The sequence below is a fragment of the Desmodus rotundus genome, chromosome 8 (genome assembly GCF_022682495.2).
Source record: "Desmodus rotundus isolate HL8 chromosome 8, HLdesRot8A.1, whole genome shotgun sequence".
Lineage (NCBI taxonomy): Eukaryota > Metazoa > Chordata > Mammalia > Chiroptera > Phyllostomidae > Desmodus > Desmodus rotundus.
In genome coordinates, this window is record NC_071394.1 from 83,526,143 (window position 1) to 83,548,787 (window position 22,645).

Below are 22,645 nucleotides of genomic sequence, written 5' to 3' on the forward strand. Positions count from 1 at the left end.
TTTACCTTTGGAAGGGAGGGGATGCATGTGGCTGGTGTGTGCTATACCTTCACTGTCTTACACAATACCTACCAGGTGAGAGGCTCTTAATTAACACATACTTAACAAATAAATGAAAAACATACAGTCCTAAAAAGTGTTTTGCCTTTACCCTTTCCTCCCAAATTTGGCCTTATGATCTTCCTTCAGTAATTCATTGAGAAGTTCCTTCATTAATCACTTGAACACTTCTCACTATAAAATATTCTCGCATTATGTCTTTTAGATTGCTAACTCATGGGAGACTGAATTTGAATGGGGCAGGGTTTGGATTAATTCAGAATCACTCAGAATGTCAAATTAGAATAATTAAGGTTTTTTTTCTGTTTTTTGAAAAACTTTTCCATCAACATTTGTATTTGTCACTGAAGAGATTTCTCATTGTTATTAAAAGACCATAGAAGAATGTTATTCTCAAGTCTTTCCAAGCTCTAAGAAGTTAGTGATCTACAAGTTTTTTATCTGAAATGCGAGCACTGCCATTCATGTGTGAAAGGACAGCACCTTGTATTTATTTTTCCATGTCTTTATCTGGGTCTCTTTTAGACCAGAGACTCGGGTAGATTTTTTGTTTGCTTGTTTGATTTTTAGCATTAAGTGCATTTCCCTCAATTATTTGTATATATGTAAGTTCAGTGTGGTCTGGTTCAGGGGTTTCTCAGAAACTACAATTTCTGAAACATTTGAAGGATTACTTACAAGAAAGAACTCTTTCTCAGATTAAGCAAGGAATAAGCATATGTGCCATTTACTCTTTCCCCAAGTACTCAGTGGAGGCCTACTCTACATAAAACACCATGTCTGGTACCAGGAATGCCAGCTGAACCTGTCTACTAGGGAATATTTCCGATCTTCTAAGAATGTTTTCCTACTAAGTATTCTCTTTTTGCCTTTCTCCTTCCTTTATAGCCCCTATGTCCTCTATTCATTTTCTCTCATTAAAGAATCTCTCTGTTCCACATGCACTTGCCCTCATGTTGTTTATGTGAAGTGTGGGTGGCTTCGTTGGCAGGTCCCACTGCACTGATGATCTGACGGGAACTGGAGTTTTCACTGGCTGTTGAGTGGCATAAGCAAACCTACAGCTGGAATCCATACTTTTCAGGACCTGATGGAACTTGTCCTGGGAGGACTCTATTCACATCTGGTTTTAGCCTGGCGGCCCTGTGGAAGTAGACACTCAGGGTGCTCTATCCTCATGCACAGGCTAGTAGAATGTAAGTATGTATAGGGTGTAAACTACCGATCTTGCTTGTGGTTTTCCAGCAGATCTCCAGTAAATTGCAGATCATTAGCATTACTTTCTGATCTACTCTACACCAAAGTCTTTTCACAGAATTTTTGAGGTGATTCATATAGAATACATATGTAGTTTTTTTTAAATCCTTCTTTGGGAATAATTTTTGAATATTTCAGCTGAGGAGTGTATTTCGTTTCTTTTCTATTGCAATACTTGTCCGTTGTTAACACTTAGGATCAGTTTGACAGCATTGGCGTCTTGGTGTGCCCCCCTCCCCTGTTTTCACTTTATGAGTGACAGGAACTTCCTGTTTCAATGCTTTTCTAATTAGAATTATTTAAAATACACATACTTCTGTATATCTCCAGGACAATACCAATAATACTAGATTTTTATCATGGTTACTCAGACATTTCAAGGCCTAGACATGACTTCCATGTCATTAAGAAAGAGGGAAAGGGAGCCTTAGCAAAATATGTTTATTGCTTTTTTAATTGAAGAATGGCAGATACTTAGTATGCATGCTGATATTCTTCCCAACCTCATGGTCATACACACCAATATACCCCTCCATCTTCTCTCCTGATCTCTATCAAGGCCTCTGAATCTTCTTTAACATACTGCTCTAAGTAGCTAGTACAAATTAATTGGAGTTAGCAGAAGAAATGAAACCTGTTTAACAGACTTGCTCTTGTCACTGTAAGAACAGATGATGAGGAAACCTGCAGTGGTGGTCTGGTACCCACTGCACAACCAACGCGGCTGGTTGCTGGGGAGGAGGAAAGAGGGCTTTGGGGTCTCGCACTAGCAGTTAAGTGCCCTAGTCTATAAGTGAGATATTTCACTTTTGTTCACAAATCCTTGGTCAGAATTTCTTCAGCCTCACCAAACCACAAAGATCCATGATGCATAAGCCACGTACCTGGACATGGCAAGAACCTCAAGCAGTTGGCAAATAGCACTAATGACTAACATGTCCCATCTGATGTATTTTAATGCTCAATTTTTCAGTATAGTTAATTCATCAGAATGCCCTCTTGCTTTCCTCATAGGAATAATAGGATGTTTATTTTTCTTTATTTTTTAAAATATTTTATTTATTTTTAGGGAAAGGGAGGGAGAAAGAAAGGGAGAGAAACATCAATGTGTAGTTGCCTCTCATGCACCCCCAAATGGGGACCCGGCCCGCAACCCAGGCACGTGCCCTGACTGGAAATTGAAACGGCAGCCCTTCAGTTCGCAGGCTGGCGCTCAATCCACGGAGCCACACCAGCCAGGGCTACTTTCTTATTGAAAAGCAGAAATCTTTCAGTGTCTCTGTGTTTAGGTAAATGATGCTCAGTATTTCCAGTAAACATCCCCTGGAATATTTATCCTATGCAATGTTCTACAAAGAAAGAAAAAAAGTAAAATAATAATAGTGTTATTTGTAAGCAAATATGAGAAATGCTGCAGAGTATATCTTCTTTTGAGGAAGTCAGAATGAACATTAGCACATTAAGTATACTGATGAGTAGTGTTATTAAAAAAAAGTTATTTTACCTAATTTCATTCAGTGTTTCTTAATCTTTCTGACCACAAGATTTTTTTTTTGTATAGTATCTGAGAACATCTCACGGACCTAGTGTTCTGGCGAATCACTCTAGTGAACACTGCAATAGTACTTGGAGACTTTTATGAACTTGGGAGGCATCGAAACAGTGTAGACAATTTTAAATACCACATGGCCCTCTCCAGGGCTTTTACTTCATATCACTGTGACATTGGTTATGCAGTTTAACTTGCTCAGTTTCAACTTCTGAATGTGGAAAAACAAGAGTGGGTGATACTGTCTACCTCAAAGGGCACAGGAGACAGCAAACAAATGTTACGTATTCTTTCCTTTCCCTTCTGTTACGATTCATTTTCCCCACATATTTAGTTTCATATAGGCATAACTGTTGCCAATTCTGATTCCCCTAATATAATCAACACAAGATTCTTTTGCCTTAAAAAAATTACAAGTAGTGTGTGAAATTTAGACCAAAGAATTGGCCTCCAGGCTCCAGGCTTCTCTTTCCTTTTACTTTCCTTGAAAGCTACCTGATTGCTTCTCCCTATGAATTTGGGTCTCACCTCTGAGCAGCCAGAGGAGTGCCTAGAGAATGATACCTGGCTTCTCTGCCCCTAGGTAACTGAAGACTCACTCACACTGTATCTTGGGCCCAAGGCATTCTCCAGGACAGAACATGAGAATTCTTGTAGATGTTTGTGAGATGCTTGCCTTGAGATCCAGGTATGAGCACAGCACTGTCATTATCTCAATCACACTGTCCTGGAATTTATTGCATTCTGAAACTGCATTCATGCCATTCGTGCTTATGGTTTTTGCAAGGTCTAGGATTATTTGTTAGAGCAAGTGACTCACTACAAGAGTCTGCAGAACTCTGCAGTATAGGCGGGAAGGTTCCTTGCTTGTCACTGAACTGCATACTGATTTGCAGTAAAGATGAAAAGAGACTCTTCTTTATTATTAGTTTAGAAGAATAACTAATTCTTTGTCATATCATTTGATACAGACTCACTCCATATTCATGTATACACATGCTGATCAGCCTCATCAAAATCAATGATATTTTTGATGGTTTGATTTATGTTGGTGTTTTTATATTTTGAAACCCTAGAGTAGATCAAATATAGAAAAATAGATAGGAGCAAGTCTGAGCAAGTCTGAGTATAATATTCTGCTGTCTCCTTGAATTAATCATCTAAATTAGTACATTTCCATTTTTCTGTCATGACCCCATATTTAAATATTTCATATTTGTCATGGAAATTCTCATAAAATTATTTTTAATCATCAATTATTATCCTTGATGAACAGATTTTGAACTTATCAAATTTATCCTGAATAATAATGTAGTAACACAATGAACATCTAATGTAGTTGGGCAGATTCTCACTTTGACAGAATCTCGCTTTGTTCTCGACTCCACCAGGCCCTTGCAGTCGTTTCTGTGGTTCCTAGCTGTTTTCACGTTCCATGCCCACTCTTATTGGTGGTGACTGCTTAGAGGTCAGGATTGACAAGGATTCTGAGTCTTGGTGGTGCAAAAAGAAAATTTTGTAGTCGATTGTTAACGTCTGCCATAGGTTTGGCATTGGAATATGTAGCTGAGGTGCAACATTTTGTCATCTCATGCATAATAGAAAGAACTTTGGTTTGGGAAGCCAAACAGCTGAATTTCAATTCCAGTTGTATCCTTAACTGAGTCTTTGAACAAATCAGTTACCTTTCCTACCTACATTTTTTTCCAACAAGGAAGATATTGGAGTAGATAATGTTAGAATCCATCCCAGCTCTAAAATAACATTGGTGTATACAGTCATTAGAACATCCAAGATACCTTGGGCACCTGCTCATCCTTGCAAAACCCCCAGAACTTCTTTTCAGAGTCACCAACTTTGGTAGATTGCTCTAATAAAGCCCATTGACACTATGTGACTTCCAGTGCCCATGCTTCTTTTCAATGTGGTCTTTCCACTTGTTCTATCAGGAGGCGGGATTTAAGAGCACAGAGATTAGGGGCCCAGTGCACCATCTGGAAGCAGTTGCATGAGTAAGCTCAGGTGAGACCAGCAGCAAAAGTACCCATAGAATTATGATAAGAAAACAAGTCAATGTTTCATTATGTGCCTGTGTTTTTAGGGTAGTTCATTAAGCAACAATAGATAACTGAGACGGAAGTTTGGAAGCCAGGCAGTAGCTCTCTTAGGTCTAAAAGGCCTAACAGTGGGTGCTGGCTATCTGCTGAGGGATATCAGTTCTCCTCCATGTAACTCTTGTTCTCCAACAGGCTAGCTGGGCTTTTTCACAGCATGCTTATCAGGAGTCCAAGAGAATAACAACAACAACAACAACAACAACAAAAACCCCAGAAGATGCAAATTCTGTTAATGCCTGAACATAGAAATTCACATAGCAACACTTCTGTCACATTCCACTAATCAAAGCAAGTCACAAGGCCAGCACAGATTCAAATTGAGGGGACATAGCCTCCAACTCTTGATGTGAAGAGGAGCAAAGTTGCTTTGCAGAGGGACATGCAGAATGGGGGAGATTCTTGTAGTAATATTTGTAAATAATCTAACACAACAATTTTAGGCACTTGACTAGTACAAAGATTCATATAATTTCTTTCTGTAATTGTGTGTATTCTGGGTTAGCTGTGTAACAGCAAGAGTTTACCACGGGGCCTGGCATGTTGTCACATCACTGTAATGTGGCAAAAACACACTGTGTTTACATCCAATATAATCAATATAATGAGACAGTCACTTCTGAGTTGGTGGTGAAGGTGGAGAGAAAAAAGGGGGGAAAGGCATTACCAGGTTTTTAGTAGGTCTTGGTGATATAAATGATGCTATGAGGAAGTCAATGGCTCCCAATAATTAGGCTGTCCAAAAGCAAAGGGACTTTTCAGTGTGTCTGACAGTGTAATCCATTGACATTGATCGGAACATCTAATCTTACTCTGGAGTCTGGCAGCCCAGTGGAGTCAAAGTTACCTTGAAGCAATCCAAGCTTAAAGATGGGAAAGAGAGGAAATGCAGGCTCTGCATCTCACATTACTTCCTCCCTCTGACCCCCTGGTTCAAGATAGTTCTCTGAGGTTGCTCTCCTTACTCGCAGTTCTGTGTTAGGACGAGGGGCATACTTACAACCTCCTCCGTCCAGCAATGAGGCCCCCTTCCACCATGAGACTTTATGTCTCCTCTGCTTTCTTCCTTCAAGGCTAGGTGTTTCTCAGGACTTCAGCAGTTTTGCACAATACCTTTGAATTTCATGAAACCCACAATTCTCTTCCATGAACAGAGGAATTCTGGGAATGCAGTACACACTTTTAGTAAGAGGGTAAACAGAGACTGATCATGAAAGTTACAAAAAGCACAGCATCACAGAGCTGTAGTTAATAACATGGACTTTGGAATCAGACGGGCTTGAGTTAAAGTGTAGTTTAGTCTCGTACTGGGAGTGTGCTGTCTTGCATAGGTTTCTTATTTTCTATAAGCTGCAATCTCCTCATCTGAAAAATAGGAATTATAAAAGTATTTTATGGGTTAGTTGGAAAGGTTAAGTAAATGTGAGTATATATATAAATGAAATAGTGATTTTTAGCCAAAAGGGGAATGCCTGACAACTTTATTTGAAGCTAACCATAAGTTATGAGGCCATTTTCAAGGACTGATTTGGTCCAGATTTGGAGAAATTCTTGCTGAGTTTAAAGAATTGAAGTGCAAGCTCATACTGAAAAGTTTATCTAACCCGTAGGCAGAGTCAGGTTCGGCCTCCTCTGTGCTCCCACAACAATCTGCACTGATTTCTGTCAATGACACTCATCTCTCTGTGTTGTAATGATCTGTTTACACTGCATGACAGTTTGAGATACTAGAGTGTAAATTCTGCAAGGTCAGTTACTCTGTTGTATTCACCTTGGCATCCTAAACTGTAATACAAGCCCTGGACTGAGAGAAGGCTTTAGTTGTGAAATGGATAGGTGAATGGTTTGCCAGCTGACCCGTTGTTTGAGTTACTCCCCCATTCGTAAAGCCCACCTTAAATTTCATCTGTAATATGAAGCCTTCTTTGATTTTTGTCTGCTGTGAAGAATGTCTTTGTCAATCATAGACACTAAATTGTAACTATTGCCCTTCTTTTCTTTTGAAAAAATGTTATTACTAAATAGATGTCTCTACTTACATTGTAGAGAGAGACCAGATTGCTTTTGATAATCTTCTTTCACAGTTTTTCATGTGTAGTACGTACTGGATCAACATACATTAAATTCAGTTGAGTAGATTAACTTCCTTGAGGGCTAACTTTGCATGCTGGTGTCAACCACATGCAAAGTTAGAGGTGTCAACCACAAGCAAAGGGGATGCAGGAGAAGTGTGTTCCTATTGTCTATGTGTAACATGGGATTTGTCCATTAACAAAACCTAAGAGTCTCCATATTAAATTACACTGCATCTGTGACAGTACCTTAAAATAATTGCCATATAAACAGTGGCAGTAGAATTCCAAGAGCTGTCTACTCTCCTTCAAAATTAATTTGCTTTCTCTGACTTGTGTGTCCAGGAGAAACCGTAACACACACCTACCACCTTTAAGCAATATGGTGTTTTCTTTCAAGATTTATGCACTTATTTTGAGAAAATACTTTTGTTCTCAGATGAGTTTGTAAATAGCACACTACTTTGGTGCTCTCATGGGTTTGCAGATCATATGCTGCATTTTTCCAGTTAGAGATGGAACAGCCTCGGTGTACTTGTGTTGGGTAGAAATGCTCATGATTCATTTCATGGTGTCAATATCATAACACATTTTCTGATGTGATTAGTCTTTAAAAGCATTGTACATGCACATGAACATGTTCTATCATGCTCAGATGTTCTTTTCTTAGACAGTTAAATTTTGAAAGATACCATAAGATTTATTCAGTATGCTATTAAGGTAGCATTGTAGTCCTCAACCTAGGGAAGGAAGAGTAGGCATCCAATACTTTTTGTTTCCTTTAGTTACCTCTTTGTAATGTGATTCCTCCATATCAGGATTGACACCTTACGGCCCATGGGCCAAATCTGGCCAGCCTCTTCCTTTTGTATACTGGAATATGGCCACACCTGTTAGTGTTTGTATTATGTATGACTCCTTGGGCTTATGGCCCACCAGCCTAAAATATTAATATTTACATATTTGGTCCTTTGCAGAAAAAGTTTGCTTACTTGCTCTAAATTCTTTATTAACACATTTATATTTCCAGTTAGCCATGGGATAATCTATCTAATTCAGAGTTTATTCATGGTTATTCTGGAACCCTTACCTTATGAAGGTGCCCCAGGTTTCTCTGCCTCTATAGGCCTCTATTCTTATGCTGTGTCTCCCATAGTACTGCAGCTCTCTGTCTCAATCCCTATATCCTGGACTGGAAAGACAAGAGCAACCTCTTACTCTCCTTTGTGATTCCCAGAGTCTAGTACAATGTCTACATTTAACTAGTGCTCACTGTTCATTGAATGAACAAACGAATTACATTTCCTAGTCACAGTATAAAGCAGCATTTTTCTATACATAGTTTATCTGAGACTTTGAATATTCTAGAAACCACTTCTTTTTAATTATAAAAGGATTTTTAAAAAGCATTTTACCTTCATAATTATATTTCCTTTGGACTTATATGAAAATTAGTTTATATTACAAATGAGTTTACATTTCTCCAGCTCTTATCCAATATTAGTTCTAACTATGTTAGGTATTAAGCATAAATCTCTTTGAATTAAAAAAAATTCTTGCAGCCTATCCCAGTTTTGTATAGGTAATTGAAAAGTAAATGAATTTCATCAGGGTTTTAGTACTGAGAGGTGGCTGATATGAGGTCTGGTGTATTATTTATTCATTCATTCCAGCAATACTTACTCAATATCTCAGATATCATAAGTGGTGAGGAAATATCAGTAAACAAAACTAAATTTTCACTGTTGTAGAGTTTACATTCTCATCCAGGTAGGTGGTAACAGAGGAAAACTACCGGCTGGTGGCAAGGGCCAGGGAAGATTAAAACAGGTGATGCAAGAGTGAATAAGCAGGTAACAGTTTAAGCCACTTAGCAGTAAAATATTCCTTTGAGAGAGTGGCATTGGAATTAGAGTCTGAATAATAAGGAAGAAGTGACCATGTGAAGATCATGGAGAATTTAATTCTAGGAAGAACAAATAGCCAGGAAAAAGGCTCCAAATCAGGGAAGGAGCTTATTGTGTCTGAGGAACAGAAAGAAAGCACACGTGGCATATGCAGTGTGCAAGAGAGGGGTGGAGAAGGAGGAGATCTGGGTGCTGGGTAGGTATCAGGCAGGATGTAGCCCATTGTGAGGTTTAGGCAGAGGCTTTGTTCTCCTCTGGCTTTAAAGGAGCTGAAGGAAGATTGTTGATCCTGACTTTCTGGTGTTCAGTCAGTGCCTAGAATGGCCCAGGGAGGGTGTTGGGTAGTTGACCTGCTACTGGCCAGGTCAACTACTCACACAGCACCCAGTGCTCCAGGGGTTCACCCTGGATAACTCCAGATGCATCTACCTCCCTGGAGGGTTGTATGGAGCCTACCTTTGTGGCCACTCCCAGGTTAATAGACCTGCTAGGCCATCCTCTGGGTCCCAGCAAAGCAAAGAAAATGATCACCACTATGAACACCTATCCAAATAAGCACCCTTGAAAGCTATCTTTATTTATCTTACTATTTGCATAGAAATGTGTGTGCATCATACACAGATAAAATGACTTCTTACCAAAAGGTTGGGTTGCAGAGAGTATATGTGTCAGGACAATGTTGGCTAAATGGGCTGGTGAAAAATAGTCACCTAAATGAGAATGTGTTTAACCTGTTTAACTGTTTTGTGACATGTTGCATTACTATTATTAATGTTTAATTAAAATAATAAATATATGTTGTGTATCACCCTACATTGGATATATACACAGGATAAAACATCTGACAAATTCAGATGTTTTTTATTCCATAAACATTTTAAACCATTAAACATTTGGCCAAACCAATCTTTAGCATCAGACTCAAAGAATGGACAGGTATGTGATAAGATATTTATATGGTATTGAAAAAGCACCTTTCAGATGTCATTGATATTACTAAAATTACAAAGGTTGTCAGATTCATTCCACCAGTTTTCACAGTAAGCAATTGCTTAAATAAAATGCTGTTTCTTCCCCACCTACTTTCTGTATAGACATAGCCTACCATGCTCTGATGGGTATTGTTGGCAGCTTGCAAAGTCTCATCTTGCTGTGGTTTGATGAAGTCAGGGCCTAAGGGTGGGTGTAAATTAAAGCTGGGAGGACGAAGATGAGGAAAGGTCTCTTTTAACAAAGAAAAGCAACTCAGTAGGAGTGGAGACTGGCAATCAGTTAAAAAGGAAATGAAAGGAAATTCTTCATTTCTAAACAGTTCATTGACCCATGATAATAAAGCAGCCCTGCCAAAAAAGGGATAATTATCTTTTTAAGTATCAAATGCCCTGTGGGTGAAGGCCTCTCCCTTCTCCTCTCTTGAAAAATGAACTCAGAATAACAAATGCTCCTTTTCTTAGTTTACTGTTGACATGGATTTCCTGATTATGAGCAAAACTAATCAGTGTTCCCTGTCCTCCCCCTGCTCTTATGAAAATCAGGCCTGCCCAGCGGAGCTCGGTGCATCTTCCCCTGCGCCTGAATCCCACCATTGGTCTGATGGGCTAAAATGCTTGATATTCTGGTGAGACTAGCAATCGTTGGATTGTGGTTTTACTGTGACCCTTAGCTACTTAGCTCCAGGCAGAAGCATGTTCTCCTAAAACAACAAGACAAAAGGACAAAAGAGAAAAACAGAAAAGAACATTAAAGTGATTTTCCTCCTGCTGGTATCTAAAAACTTAACAAAAGTTAGCATGTCTCGTGTGTGCATGTGTGTGTGTGTGTATGCCCACGCTTATGTAAATTCAAATGCAAAAAGAAACCGAAGTTTTATTAAAGATGTAATATTGAATAATAATTTGCTATCAACAAATGATCAAGCATATATATCCATTTTCTCTAAATCTTGTTTATACCAAAAATGTAAATATGTTTATTTGTCTAACTTACAGAATGCACTGAAATACTTTTGTTTGCAAAAGCAGACAACCTTTTTCTTAACTTAATGATTTACCTTCAACTGCCTTCTTTAATTCTTAATCATCAGTTTGAGGAATCCTTGTCATAAACTGTTTAACCGTGTGCACATCTGTAGGTTATAGAGGAAGTTCATTGTATGTTTTCACAGTGTCTACACTAGTTTTAAAAATAAAATAAATAAAACTACTATTATATTTTTATTACGTTTCTCCAAAGAGATATTAAAATTAAAATTTTAATCATCATGCTCTAGGTAGAGAAACCAGCTGGATATTCCAGTTGTTTCCCCAGCCCCTTGGGCTACTTGAGACACCAGAGCATTAGAATAGGGGTTGGGAAATAATGGTCCAGAATAGATCTTACCTCTTGGCATAATTATCTCAGCCAGCTCTTGAGTCTCTCTGAAACACTGATATCCCTTGCTCTTCACAGAATTTCTTCAGCTCAGCACAGCTTCTCCTTCAAAATATAATAAACCATGTTTGAAAGTCTTCTTTGAAGTCCTTGGAGTTTGCTTGTTGGCAAGTATTTGTTTGGTTGTTGGCAAGTGTTTGTTGGATTTTATTTAGTCTTTGAGAGTTCAGGCCTGGGTCAAGGGGATTCAATACTGTGGGGATAAACTTCTTGGTAAAGATACTACCAAAAGCAAGCAAAGTTTTCCTTAACAGACTTCACTGCAGATGTCCTCGTGTGTCCCCTTCGGCCAGTGGAGCGCTTCCGAGATCTGCGTCCCGATGAAGTGGCCGATTTGTTTCAGGCGACCCAGAAAGTTGGCACGGTGGTGGAAAAGCATTTCCAGGGGACTTCTCTTACCTTTTCTATGCAGGTGAGTATACAGATACACAGAAATTAGTTTTCTTCCTTTCCAAATTCTAGCATTGGGCTTTGTCCCCCTTTTATCTGCCCATCTCAGAGGGAAGGCAGCTGTGGTTATTTGTGTCATTCATATATATAATTTGTGTCATATAATAGCTGAAGAAGATATAACAAATCCAGGACCACCTTCCTCACCACTGGCCCCACATGAACTGTGGAATATCAGCTGAGATAATGTCTGAAGCATTGTTTACAAGGCATGTGGGAGTAATAGACACATATTTAATGGGCATTACAGCATTCCAGATCTTTTACTAGAACTAGGGCTGGACAAGTCATTTTGATTCAATGGTAACTGTGTTTTAAGCACTGCCTGGGCTTAGCCCTGTTTGACTTCCAGTAGAGTCGAGTTATGCAAGCTAGGTGGGGTCTTGCTCTCAGAGGGCAGACCCTTTGTCTATAACCAAGCTTCAGTACTTGATTATGGATTGGCCAGAAGCTGGGTTGATTGAATATTTGGTGTGACCAGCCTCCTAACAAGGAAACGAGACCCCGAATCACTGCAGATCTTTAGGCACAGGCTGAGTCAACCCTTGTCATAGGGTGCCCTAGGGAAAGAGCTGCGGTACCAATACACATTGAAGTCCTTTGTTGCCTTGAAAGTTGGTTACTCTGCAAAACCCTTTGGAAAGAAATGGATTATTCCATTATATGAGGGGGAACCCCCCAAATCAGAATTTATTTATAAAAAATTGTGTATTTATTCTTACATGTTTAAACTTCAGTCACCTTCAAAGTACTCTCCATGATGCAATACACCTACTGAGACATTTTTTCCACTGCTCAAAACAGTTTTTGAACTTGTTGATTTTGATGCCTTTTAATGCTTCTGCTGTTTTTTGTTTCACCTCTTCCATATGAGCAAAATGTTTCCCTTTGAGGAATTTTTTCACCAGAGGTAACAAAAACGGTTGCTTGTGGTGAGATTGGGTGAATAGGGAAGGTGGAGCATGGGGGTCATGCTGGTTTTGGTCAAAAACTGAGGAACACTGAGCACAGTGTGGGCAGGTGCGCTCATAAATTACCCATCATGAAATGGGCAAACATGTTGAAAACATCTGAAAAAAAAATTCACTGAAGCTAAACATAGCCTCTCACAGCAACACCAACTGTAACACTGATACAGATGGGATCCTAGAATACTCACGTAGCAGGGGAAGTCTACAAGGAGCTTGCCCTCCAGAAGATAATTCCCAGGGTTTTTTTGGCTCACCCCTCATATGAGACCCAGTACCCAGGGCTTTAGCTGAACTGAATAGTAGAGGAACTATTTAGCTCCTGAGCTCTCTACCAAAAGCAACAGATAAATAAAGTTGCTGTTTTCATGTTATGAAAGGCTCTGACTGAAAATGCTCACCCGCTTCTCAAAAAAGACGTCTTGGTCATTATATGTATATTAATAGTATCTAAACATCCCTGTAAAACCTGGAACATGTGTATGTGAGGGTGGGTGGTCAAACCATTTCAGTCACCTTCAGACAAGTTGCTAGGCTCAGGGTGGATCTATCAAGTTTGTACAGCAAATCTTGTTTTCAGAGGGACCAAATGAAGGCAAGTAGGGGAAGACATCTGTCAGTGTGTAGGGAAATACTAAAAGAAAAATTACAGATAGAGAAAATGGCTAGTACTGGTTCTCTAACATGATTCACTAGAAAGTTAATTTGATAAATATAGGAACTGACTTGTGCTTTGAGTAGTTTCACATATACAGTCTCCATTGTTTATTGTACTACAGTTGTCCCAATTTTTCTACCTTTGCCTCCTCTGCCCACCCCACTCCCCACTCCCACAGTCCATCCCCACACCATTGTCCATGGCCGTGGATCATTCATACATGTTCTTTGACTACTCCCTTCCCCTTCTTTCTATTCCTCTCCCCTACCTCCCCTCTGGCCCTTGTCAGTCTCTTCCATGTTTCCTGGTTCTATTTTGCTTGTTAATTTACCTTGCTCATTAGGTTTCTTTTATAAGTGAGATCATATGGTATTGGTCTTTCACCACCTGGCTTATTTCACTGAGCATGATAGTCTCTAGTTCCAACCATATTGTCACAAAAGGTAGGAGTGCCTTCTCTTTTTCTGTTGTGTACTATTCCATTGTGTAAATGTACCAGTTTTTTAATCCACTCATCTACTGATGGGCACATAGGTTGTTTCCAGCGCTTGGCTATTATAAATAGCACTGCTATGAACATTGGGGTGCAAAGGTTCTTTTGAATTGGTGTTTCAGGATTCTTAGGGTACATTCCCAGCAGTGGAATTGCCAGGTGACAAGGCAGTTCCATTTTTGATTTTTGAGGAAATTCCACAGTTTTCCACTGTGCCTGCACCAGTATGCATTCCCACCAGCGATGTACTAGGGTTCCTTTTTCTTCACAACCTTGTTGTTTGTTGATTATTAATGATGGCCATTCTGACAGGTGTGAGGTCATAACTCATTGTGATTTTAATTTGCATCTCTTTGATGGCTGGTGATGTTGAGCATTTTTTAATGTGTCTATGGGCCATCTGTATCTCCTCCTTGGAGAAGTGTCTATTCAGGTCCTTTGCCCATTTTTTAATTGGATTGTTTGTCTTCCTGGTATTGAGTCATATGAGTTGTTTATATATTTTGTCCGATGTATCATTGGCAAATATGTTCTCCCATACAGTTGGTTCATTTTTTATTTTGGGTTTCTTTAGCCATGCAGAAGCTTTTTAATTTTATGTAGTCCCATTTGTTTATTTTTTCTTTTGTTTCCCTTGCCCTAGGAGATATATCATCAAAAATACTGCTACACAGAATATTTGAAATTGTATTTCCTATGTTTTCTGCTAGGAGTTTTATGGTATTACAACTTATATTTAAATCTTTTGCCCATTTTGAGTTTATTCTGGTGTATGGTGTAAGTTGATGGTCTAGTTTCATTTTTTTGCATGTACCAGTCTGGTTAAAGGTTAGTCAATTTTGTTTATCTTTTCAAAGAACCAGCTCCTGGATTCAGCCTCCCTGAGGTTGGTTTCTAGTTTCAAGCCATTGTGATCGGAGAAGATGCTTGATATGATTTCAATTTTCTTGAATTTCTCAAGGCTGGTTTTGTGTCCTACCACATGGTCTGTCATTGAAAATGATCCATGTGCATTTGAAAAGGGTGTGTATTTTGCTTCTTTGGGGTGAAATGCTCCATAAAAGTCAATTAAGTCCATTTAACCTAGAGTGTTGTTCAATGCCACAATATCCTTGTTAATTTTTGGTTTGGATGATCTATCCATTGTTGATGTGTGGTGTTAAAATTCCCTATGATGACTATGTTGCTGTCAATCTCTTTCTTAAAGTTCTCCAAGATTTTCCTTATATATTTAGGTGTTCCTATGTTGGGTGCATATATATTTACAAGGATTATATTCTCTTTTTGGACTACATCCTTAAGTATTACATGATGACCTTATTTGTTTCTTGTTAGGGCCTTTGTGTGGAAGTCTATTTTGTCTGTTTTAAGTATTGCTATACCAACTTTTTTTTTCATGTCCATTTGCTTGGAATTTTTTCCCCCTTTCTTTTACCTTCAGCCTGTGTAGATCTTTTGTTCTGAGGTGGGTCTCTTGTAGACAGCATATATATGGGTCATGTTTTCTTATCCATTCAGCTACCCTATGTATTTTGACTGGAGCATTTAATCCTTTTACATTTAGGTTATTATTGATAAGTATTTATTCATTGCCATTTTTTTCCCTTTGTACCTGTGTTCCTCTCTCTCTCTCTCTCTATTTCTTCATCTTCCTAAAGCAGTCCCTTTAGCATTTGTTGCAAAGCTGGTTTAGTGGAGAGGTACTTTTTTTGTCTTTTTTTGTTTTTTGGTCTGGGAAACTCTTTATTTCACCCTCCACTTTAAATTAAGGCCTTGCTGGGTATAGTAGTCTTGGTTGCAGGCCTTTGCTTTTCATTACTTGGAATATTTCATGCCATCCCCTCCTGTCATGTAGTGCTTCTGTTGAGAAATCAGCTGCTAGCCTTATTGGAGCTCCCTTGTATATTACTTCCTGTTTCTTCCTTGCTGCCTTTAAGATTCTCTCTTTGTCTTTGAATTTTGGCATTTTAATTATGATGTGTCTTGAAGTGGGCCTCTTTGGTTTCATATTGATTGGGACCCTCTGTGCTTCTTTAACTTGCATTACTTTTTCCCTCACCAATTTAGGGAAGTTTTCTGTCATTATTTTTTTTCAAACAGGTTTTCTATCCCTTGCTCCTTTTCTTCTCCCTCTGGATATTCCTATGATGTAAATATTGTTATGTTTCATGTTGTCTTGCAGCTCCCTTAAACTATTTTCACTCTTTTTGAGTCTTTTTTCATGTCATTGCTCTGACTGGGTATTGTTTTAACCTCATCTTCCAACTCACTGATTCAATCCTCTGCTTCATCTAGCCCAATTTTAATTCCTTCTAGTGTATTCTTTATTTCAGATACTATGTTCTTCATTTCCTCCTTCTTCTTATTCATGGTTTCTATGTCTTTTTTCATGCTGGTGTAGTTCCCACTAGGTTCCCTGTAGATACCATGTAGTTTCTTGTAGTTCTCACTGAGTACCTTGAGTATCCTTATAACCATTACTTTGAACTCTATATCTGATAAATTGCTTGCCTCAATTTCATTTAGCACTTTTTCTAGGGATTCTTCCCTTCCCTTCAATTGGTAGTTGTTTCTTTGTCTCCCCATTTTAGGTGACTCCTTTCATTTGTCTCTGCATATTAGATTGATCTGCTTTGACTCCCTGTCTGTGGGGTGGGCTTCTGTGGTAGGAGCCCAGATGGGACCCAGTGGTACAGTCTCCTCAGGAGTCACCCAGTGGTGATCTCCTGAGCTGGATGCTCTAGGGATATACCTGTTATGCAGGTTATGTAGGCTCTTTTGTTGTAATTGGGTTTTGGTTGTTGTTGGCTTGATTGTTGGTGGGTTCTCCCCTCTGGCTTGCTAACTGAGAGTTAAAATCCCCACCACATCTTGTATGCTGTTACACAGGTGCTGCCAGAACAAAAGAAAGCAACCTAGAAGAAAAACCCACACCAACACAAATACCCTTGAACTATAAACACAATCACAATATTAACAACAAATGAGCAAATGTTAATATAAGTGCAAATAGAAAATAATTTTATAAGAAAGGAAAAAGAATATGAGATGACTAACAAAAACAAAAGTGATTTGGAGAGTGTAGAGAGAGGGGAAATAATAATAATAATAGGGAATAGAAACAAGGCAAAGAAAGGGGAGAAAACAAAATTTAAAATATAAATTAAAAAGGGAGCAAATAAGGCAAAATGGCATAAGAAAAGGGAAGAGTATAATGTGAGGTTTGAAATAAAAAAAAATAGTGAAAAATTTGGAAATAAATTGAAAAACGACCACTACTGCAATATCCACAACAATTGAGCAAAAATAAATAAAGGTGGAAAGAGAATAAGGATGTCATAGGAGAGGGAAAAAGAATGTGAGATAACTAATGGAAAGAAAAATGGTTTTGAGTGGATGGAGGGAGGAGAAATTGTAAGAGTGAGGAATAGAAACAAGGCATAGAAAGGGAAAAATAAAATTTAAAATGAAAATAAAAAAGGGAAGGAAGAAGGCAAAATGGAGTAAGCGAAGGGAATAAGAAAATATGAGATTTGCAATTAAACTAAAATAAAAAAATAGTGAAGTAATAGGACAAAAATTGAAGAAAAAGAGAAAAATGTTAAAAAGCTATGCAGGAGAAAAAATAATGCAAATAATGATAAAGAATGAGGTGGAATTTGTCTCAGTAGAGTTTAGTTTTGTCTACTGCCTTCTCCTTCTGGATCCATCTCTGGTAATGTTAGCTGGTATCTCTTGTCTAGCCTTCGGCAGCCTGTTTGAGGCTACAAGCAATCCACAGTCTGTGGCTTGTCTCCTTCAGGCTCGGCTGGTCCTTGCTGTTCTGCCCTGCTGGCTTTTTATCAGCACAAGGCATGGGGATGGTTCATCTAATGTCCAGCAGCACCACATGTACCACCTCCACCTGCCCCTAGAAGGGACTTCTGGTATGATAGGAAGGGTGGATCCCTGGTTCTCCCCTGGGAGTCACTGTTCAGTCTTCAGGGAAGATGGTGGATATGTTCCATTTCCCCTGTGCCACATGCCATGGTCTGTCCCAGGTAATTACAATAATGTATAGTTTCTGGTGAATTAGCTGTCTGCTTCATGTGAGGGGCCAATCTATGTAAAATGGTGAGCTCTTTCCTGCTTGGTGCTGATAGCAGCTCTGTGTAAGAGCCGAGGCTATGCAGAGCCCTGAATACCCCTTGCTGTGCCAATTTCTAATATCTCTGCTCTGCTAGTTTCGGTGAGGAACTGGCATAGCTTGTTGCATTTGATAAAAGTTCAAACAGGGTTCTTTTGGAAATTCTCTTTTTTCCCCTGCAGATACGCACCTGGCAGAGGGCTCTTGAGCTTGGCCTTACTGTTCTGCAGAGTTTGCAGTCCCGCGGGTGGGGGTTGGGCACACTTTATTCTTCCCCTTGGTTTGTATTCTGTGGTGTGAGGGGACCTATGCGGCTGCAAAAAATCTCGGGCACTCAACTTTTGCCTGTCTAACTTCCAGTCCACTGCTCTTGCAGGAGACTCAGACCCTAACTTTCCATTTTGTGTGTATCCCCCTGCTCACCAGCTGCGCTTGGTGGGGCCCTGAAGTCCTTTTGCTGTCTGATTGTCCTTTTGCTCTCAGCTTTCTGATTGTCCTGCTCAGCTGGATTCAGTGGGAACACACTTCACTTTCAATCTGATTTCTTTACTGGACGGGCAGTTGTGCACACATGCAGGGACCCTACCCAGCCATGCTCAAGCTTCCCTTTTAAAAACTCTCTGTGTGGCACCCACACCAAAACACCAAGTCCCTGACCAGTTGTCCGTGCACACCATTTCTCCAAAAAGCAAAAATTCTCTCTTGGTCAGGGCCGACTGCATCCTGCCAGTGCCCCTGACAGTTTCAGGAGATAGAATTTGTCTCTGGAACTCTCCCAGTTTGTTCTGTAGCTATGAACATGCTGTTCACTGTGTGTGTGCAGCCTGAGTCTCCCTGACTCCTTATATCCTCCCCAGTCTCTCTCAATTAGGGTTGGGGATTCTCTGTGAGGGAGTGAAACCACCTGCTCCGGAAAGAGAGGGAGCTACTGAGCTGCATTTTCTGTCTGGTCTCTCCTTTGCTGCAGGTGCCTTGCATAAGGTATTTCCCCTTCAACTTATAAAATCTATTACAAAACAGTGCAAAATGTGTTCTGAACTCCTTGACTTCAAAAATTCCTATCAGCTGAGATTTCATTGATTATTCAGATCACTTGTAAGAAGATCCACTGAAAATCCATGCTAGGGCACAAGCAAGTGGGCTCAGCTTCCATTTATTCAGCTGCTATCTTTGCAAGCCCAAACTTCTTTTGACTTTAACCCACAGTAACATATAGATTTATTTCACAAACATGTATACCCCCACATACACATATGTAGCTATAGAAAACCAGGATTTCACAAGGCAATGTTTACCCATTCTATACACTCTAATAATTTTTGTTCTGTTATCTTATTTGTCTTGTTTTAGTACTTATCACAGGCCATTAGGTTGACTTCCTTACCTACTAATGGGTTGTGCATCCAAGTTTGAAAACCACGGGTTATAGAGTTCTTATTCCTGCCCTACCCACCCACCTCGCCCACTCTCTCTCTCTTCCTCACTCTAGGGCAAGATTTCTCATCCCCTTAGTATAGGTCATAGAGGTAGAAAGACTTGCCTGAAGTTACAATATCCTAATTCAATTTTGGGATTTCTGATTGTATAGACATTTCTTGTTCTGCTATCTCAAACCTACTAAGCCCCTTGACTTTCCATTGTGTTTGGCGACTTCAATGAGGTTGCTCATCTTCAACCAAAAAGATAATTTTGTTGGGCTTCAGAAAGCTGAGAGGAGGAACCAGAATGGGGCAAGAGCCCAGCTACAATGAACCCTTCCATCTTTCTCCCCCAGGGCCAGAACAGCCAGCGAGGGCATGGTGTTGGGTGTTCGTCCCGTAAGAGTCAGCCCATCTTGATTAATGAATTTTCTGTATGGCAGATTTCCTGAGTAGAGATTTAAAGTGGTCAGACATTAATTAAACTATGTCTGATTTAAAGATAATCAAAAGGTGTGATACTTCACCTCCCTGAACATTTTCAGCTTTCCTGTAATGCAGTTGAAACCATAGCTGGGAGCAAAGAGCACGTAAAGTTGCAAGGGGTGGGCTCCCTGGATAATTTATATCATTTTCATACACAACTTCTCACTCCCAGGCAGAAATGGAGAACTGTCTGGTTCCACATAGTTGAAGCAAACGGTTCCCAGAGAATACTATAAATTAACACAAAATGAAATTGGATCTAAATTATTAACAGGCAATATTTCTGAATAAGCAGGAGATACCAGCTCTCTGTTCTCACCCCTATATTTTTCTTCCTCCTTCTAGGATGGCCCCGAAGCTGGACAGACTGTGAAGGTGAGTGCTTATTATGTGCATACAAGTTAATAAAGGGCAATTATGAGCACTAATAAAAACTCACACTGAGTCATTTGCAGCACACTGCTGTTTCATTATGTTATCTTCGAGGTCAGAGAGACCCTCAGTGTTAGAGACATAAATCCTGACATTACAAACTATGCCAAGCAACGTGTTTCCCGTTAGTTTACAAGAACTTTACCTTTAGTAATAAACTTATTAGTGTGCAAATGCTAAATCAAGAGTCCTAAAACAAAAACTGAAGTCAAGAGAGTTCATGCGAGGCAATGTCTAGGAAAGAGCACACATACCGGGCATGGATCTGTGGGTCCCATTCCAGCCCGGGCATCTTTGAAGGCTTTGGGCTCTCGGCACAGTGTTTTGACTCTTCATTCTGGAGTGAAGGGCTCACCAGTGTGCACCCCCCAGATTGCCCCTTTACCCCTCTGCCCTGCTTTTCTCTCTGTCCTCTCCACCCATAGACCTACTTTTTCTCCCTTTGTACTTAGTACTAAATTCTAACCTAATGGAGTCAGTGGAACTCAAAGTTGGATTTTAAGTGTGCTGGAAAAGGAAAGAAGATTTATTAGGATAGTCCCTGCCTCCCCAGTAAAGTAAAAGACTAAAATCCTATCTGATTCTGAAAGCTGGGTTTCAGTCCCCTGAATTCCTATGCAGTTAGGGCCCATGCCTAAATCATAGAAAAGGCTTTTTTCCCCCCTGTGCTAGAAATCAGAAGCAATGTTATGTTATCAGAAGCAAGGGTGTTAATGTTATACATTGTGAAGTAAAGTTTTATGGCTCTGACCCTGGTTGTAAGTGTAGAAGATAATGTGGTAATACTTGGTAACAGTGTCAAATAAACATAGTTCTCATTTGATCTTAGTTTGCATATGGCTTTAAAGTTTAACTTGGCTGCGGTGGAACTTTTAAAATAGAATATCTAGGAAGTACCTTTGATCAGGGAATGTCCTATAGGGACTGTCAACAAATTTCAAGTGGTAAAAAGATTGTTACAGACCTACGATGTGATAGGGCAGAGGGGGCACACAGCTTTACCCCACTCCACTGTCCACCCCTATGCCAGGCTTCTAAATATACAAATACTAAAAAAGAGTATAATGGAAGTAGCTTCTTTCTGAAACTGCTTCTTAAAATGCAAAACACAAATGTTTAAACCGGTTACTAGTTTTTTTAAAAACTCAATATTCAGATTAGTTAGATGCATCATGGAATATCTATCTGATCAAATTTCTTCAGCCCTTGACAGTAACACTGTACAGGCATGGCTAGTAACATGGGAGGATGCACAGACCAAAGCAAGTGCAATGCACAGATTGGTAATATGCACATACTACACATAGCTAATATTTATATGAATATATAGTTTATAGGATCTTGAAATTTCATTTCAGAATTCTGAAGGGGACATGAAAGTCATTTCTATACAAGCAGGCTTTGCATATAGACAGAACATAGTTGAGTGGTTAGCGGGGGCCTGAGACTGAGGGGCCTGGGGAGTGACTGCTGTTGGGTCAGGGTTTCTTTGTGGAGTGATAAAGATGCTGTGGAATTAAATATTGGTGATGATTGTGCAACTTTGTGAACAGTCTAAAAACTAATGAATTGCACACTTTAATATGGTAAAGTTTATGGTATTTGGGTTATATCTCTATTAAGAATAATAAAATAAAGCACATATTAAAAAACAAACAACAACCAAGCCTAGCAGGGCTGAGCGCCGTGGCTGTAGACCCTCTAACTGCCTCAGTGACCACTCTTTGGTGTCCCAAACATCTGGCCAGCATTTCTTAAGGTTTTGTTATCTTTAACAGTGAGGATAGAGTAATTCTTGGCATATAGTATTTATATATGGAATATGGTTATTATTAACACCACCAATATTATTTACCTTAATTTGTTTACAGTTCTACTTTTAAAAAAAGATTATTTTGTCTTTGAGATATTTCAATTGTTTCCAACCTAATCACAAAACTTCTCCTATATGAATTAGCAGGACCATCTCGAATTCTCTGTGGGATATAAAATGGTTAAAAATAAATAATCATACATATAAAAACCTTAGTGGACTACCAAGTTTTGAAAACTGTCCTTTTAGACTAAGTCTACATATCTAAAGTTGTCTAATCTATGTCTTTCCAAGTGTAATTCTTATATTACCTATATGAAAATTGATTTTGGTGTTAGCTTTAAAAAAAAGTCAATTCTCAGCCCTTTTTCTAAATCAGGGGTGTCAAATTCATTTTCACCAGGGGCCACAT

The 22,645-nt window shown here is 39.3% G+C and overlaps 1 protein-coding gene across 6 annotated transcripts in view; it reads left to right on the forward strand.

The window, feature by feature from the left end:
- Nucleotides 1-22,645, forward strand: part of FHIT (fragile histidine triad diadenosine triphosphatase) — a 1,459,166-nt gene that overhangs the window by 1,174,580 nt on the left and 261,941 nt on the right. For all 6 annotated transcript variants that reach the window (XM_053929377.2, XM_045192109.3, XM_045192111.3 and 3 more), the window contains 2 exons: nucleotides 11,656-11,801; nucleotides 20,334-20,363. In XM_053929377.2, the coding sequence (XP_053785352.1) occupies nucleotides 11,656-11,801; nucleotides 20,334-20,363 (176 nt within the window). The remainder of the gene's footprint in view (nucleotides 1-11,655; nucleotides 11,802-20,333; nucleotides 20,364-22,645) is intronic.